We start from the raw sequence: 4,306 nt of genomic DNA, 5'->3' as shown, positions 1-4,306 counted from the left end.
TTTTTTTTTATAGATATCTTAGATATTTACCTATCATTTTATATATTTTTGTGAACATTTGACCCTTTAACAGCCCACAGGAAGAGTTTCAAAATGGTAACTTTTTTACAAAAAATTGACTTTTTCAACTTAACTTTTGAAAATGTTCCGGAAAGACTAACATTTTTATATATCTTATTATATAATAGAACAAGGAAAAAAACGCTTTTCTGGGAAAATTACTTAGCGTGCTCAAAAATTTTTTTTTCAACGAAAGTACTCGGTCACCAGACTCCGGGAAAATTATTGGCGAAGGTCGAAAAATTTTTGCCGCTCGCCCGCGAGCGTTTTAAAATTTCGACGGTTTTCGAGAAAAACGCTCGCTGACGCCAGCGTTTTACGACTTAAGGATTGAAATTTTCATCAGACCCGCCCAATGACATTCCTGAGATATGATAAAAAAATCAATTCAATCCGTTCATTTTTCACATTTTACGAGCTTTTTTTTTAAGTCCACGCGCATGGTTGTATTATGCGCAGTGATTCATTTCTGCTGATACGTATTATGAACCTTATTTATATGGTGTATTATGTATTATTAGTAGGACACTATTTTGCATTTGCCCTATTTTTATCAAGGAATAATTTTCTTTTTTCACATATATGATGTATGAGACTATGAGTTTATCTTTTGAATTGGGGTTCATCTATGATAACCATGATGTTCATCGTTAAATCGCAGTTACCAATATATTTATCAAAATTAAATTTTTATTTTTATTTTTAATATTAATTTTAATTTAAATTTACAGTGTGCCACTTATAATAACCTGCTAAATTTTTTTGTAATTATTCTATAATATAAACACAATTATTATAATTAGATTATTAATAATTTTTGTGTATAACAGGGGTGTATTTAAGAGAGATTGGCTTCTCCTTGAGCAAGCGCTATCAATATTTTTTTAGGCAACTTCTAATATATAAGGACCTAATGTCCTTTTTTTTCATTATTACTTAAATTTTAGCAAACAAATTTCTATAACATGTTTAACAAAATAAAAAATATTAAATTTCCTTCTAAAATAATTTTTGAATAGGCCTCAAGGGAATATCTCATTAAGAGGCTTCAACCTTATACCCAATACATTTTACTATATTCTCTTTTTGAATTTTCCTGATTTTAATAATAACATTTTTAGATATAGTTTTCACTGATTCTAAAGTAATATTTTTTCTGAAAAACACTTATCGTGCCCGGCGTAGCCGGGTACTTCTACCGGAATCAGTGGCCTACTTATGATGACGGCCCGAAGAGNGCCGGGTACTTCTACCGGAATCAGTGGCCTACTTATGATGACGACCCGAAGAGGCTTACACGCCAAAGGCGCCTCGTCTACACTGTGCCTCGACCCCACTGTGCTACCGTTTTTTAATTATTATTGTTGCACCGAACGGACAGATATTGATGTTTATATTATTTAGTACGCCAAAGAGGCAATTGTTGAAATACTTATTTACAAATATTGCTGTAGTTAAAATTTATTTATTTATATAGTTATATTACTACATTCTGTTAATACTTATTCCATACTATTTAATAATAAAAGTAAATTTCATTAATATTAGACAAGAGGTTAATAAATAATTGTAAATAAAAACTTTCTTTTTTCAAATTTGACATGTTTATTTAATATTATAATATATGATTCATAACTGTTATACACGTGACTCTTTTTTGACAATATTTTTAATAATAACTTTTCAATCGGTTTTTCCGGCGGATTCATCCTGTGTAATATAAGTTTTTATACCACTAATGATATTAGTTGATATAGTTGATATTTTTTCACTAAATTGCCGTAAACGAAAATTTTTTGTTTCTTTTATAAAAGTATCACAGCATTCATAAATACCATTACTGCAATTTTTTAATTCTTTTTCAGATTGTAAAAACTGTTGGACGCAAATTATTTCAGTTAATTCTTTCTGAAGGTCATAAATTACCAATGTATTGACTAGATGATTTGTTTTTGATTGATATTCTCCAACAATGTTATAAAATTCCTCTTTGAAATCGTTACCTGCAATATTTTCACTTTCTTTTAAAATAGTAGTAGGTATTAAAATTGTTTAACTTTTAGAACAAAAAAATTTACATCTTAATATTGAGAAGGTTTAGTTAGTAAATTTATTTTGTCTGCATAATTTATTTATTTAGTGAGATCTTATTTTGATAAATATTTAATAATTTAAATTCATATTAAATAATAAAAAATAATAAAGTCCTAATTCTAAATTTAAAGGTATTTGAATAATCTATTCTAATTCTTGAAATACTTAAATTTATGCCCAATCTAAATTGACGTATTTATTTGTCAAAATGAGGTCTCGCTAAGTAAAAAAACCCAGCACAATAAAAAAAAAAGTTGTTAAAAAGATTTACTTAATTGAGCGTATTATAAAATATGATTATAATTGTAAAAATCTATAGTTAAATTCAGGTGAAACTAAAAATAATTTTTTTTTTTTAATTTATGATTTATATAGCAACATATTACAAAAAAATTTGGAATATTATAGACTGGTAGTAGCACACACAAATAGAGTTAAAAAATTAATAAATTACAAAATAAAATTATTTACTTTTGTAGTTGAATATTTTTATCATATCAAATCAAATTCGACAATGAATACTTTAAGAATATTAGAAATTAATGATTTTAATTGTTTGTATGGAAAGAGCTGGTTTAGATACTTTTTTTTGAATAAGGAAATTTTTTTCGATTTTTAAGAGTAATAACTTAAACAAAATACGAATTGTAATCATTTGACGTATCGTTAAAAAAAGTAGGTCTAGTGAGGGTTGGCAAAATAAATCGTAGCCACAAAAAAAACCACATAGTAAAATAATATTAACATGAATATAAATTTCTTCTCATGATGGGAGACTATAGTGATAGGATCCTTTATATTTATTGAAGTTATTGAATCTAAATGAGATAAATATCAAATGAATTGAACATTTTATTCTAACTAAAAAAAAATACAAAATATTAATTGCCACAAGTGGATTTGAACCTCGTACCCTTCGCGTGAAAAATACAATGTTACCGACTCGGCAACTGTTCGATAATTTCGTCTCACGATAAATTTAACTTTTTTAACTAACTCAAATTTAAAAATTACTTTTTCCACTTTAAAAAAATAAAAAAATTTTATTAAGTTTAATTTCTTATGCCTTATGAACTCTTTTCTATGTCAATTAAAGTATAAAATATTCATGAAAGTCAGTGTATTGCCCTTTTAATATTATATTATAATATTAATGATATTAATATTTATCATCTTATAATATTTTAAAATAAAATAAAATACAAAACCCAGGATTTTAACACAAAAATAGCATATTTTTGAATACGGTAGCCATTTGCGCATAGAAGATAGGTTGTCGGGAAAATTTTTTTTTTTTATAGTACATAAAATAAGCTTTAATTTGATATATGTTTAAAGGACGCTGTATTTCCGGAACATTTTCAAAAATTAAGTTGAAAAAGTTAGTTTTTGTAAAAAAGTTGCTATTTTAAATCTCCCCCGTGAGCAGAATAAGTGTTAGATTTTCAAAAAAAAATGATATCAAATGAAAGAAAATTACCTAAGGTTTCAATATAAAGNAAAAATTATGTTGATTCGTTTATTTTTGAAAAAGTTATGGAAGTTTTAAGAAAAAAAACCCAGCACAAGGGGGTCGCGGCACAATGGTGACATGGCATAGCTGGATCAAGTATAATGATATCTGACAGTGATTAAAATCACTATAAAAAAAAAACGCTTCGATGCAAATCTTTAGATAGTGTTTAATTTTAAAAAATTGGTGGATTATTCCAAAAGCTNATAGTGTTTAATTTTAAAAAAATTGTGGATTATTCCAAAAGCTACATGATCTGCTAGTTGAATACAATGACTATTTTCACCGTGAAGACAAAATAAAGTTCGAAATATTTTTTTTGCATAATAAAGTACATTATATTAGCTTTAATTTAAAATATATATAAAAGTGTCAGACTTTCCTGAACACTTTCAAAATTTAAGTTGAAAAAGTAAATTTTTTGTGAAAAAGTTGTTATTTTGAATCTCCCCTTGTGGGCAGGTAAAGGGTCAGATATAAAAAAAAATATACCAAATAAAAGGTAATGATATCATGCATCTATATAAAAAAAAATTATATTTATATGTTCATTTTTAAAAAAGTTATGGCATTTTTAAGTAAAAAAAATTGAAAAAATTTCGAAAATTAGCGATTTTTAAATTTGTAATTTTTTTGGAT

At 26.0% G+C, this 4,306-nt stretch overlaps 1 protein-coding gene across 3 annotated transcripts in view; it reads right to left on the bottom strand.

The window, feature by feature from the left end:
* Positions 1–1,505: 1,505 nt before the first annotated feature.
* The window catches only part of LOC126904404 (uncharacterized), a 15,940-nt gene continuing 13,139 nt past the window's right edge, over positions 1,506–4,306 (bottom strand). For all 3 annotated transcript variants that reach the window (XR_007703744.1, XM_050683420.1, XM_050683421.1), the window contains exon 3: positions 1,506–2,063. Coding sequence is in view for 2 of the 3 variants with exons in the window: in XM_050683420.1 (XP_050539377.1) it covers positions 1,744–2,063 (320 nt within the window). In the remaining variant the exon portion in view is untranslated. The remainder of the gene's footprint in view (positions 2,064–4,306) is intronic.

This window comes from Daktulosphaira vitifoliae, unplaced genomic scaffold, assembly GCF_025091365.1.
Source record: "Daktulosphaira vitifoliae isolate Bord-2020 unplaced genomic scaffold, ASM2509136v1 Scaffold_4, whole genome shotgun sequence".
Taxonomy (NCBI): domain Eukaryota; kingdom Metazoa; phylum Arthropoda; class Insecta; order Hemiptera; family Phylloxeridae; genus Daktulosphaira; species Daktulosphaira vitifoliae.
Note: the sequence above shows the minus strand (reverse complement) of the source record. Positions and strands in the feature narration are given on the sequence as shown.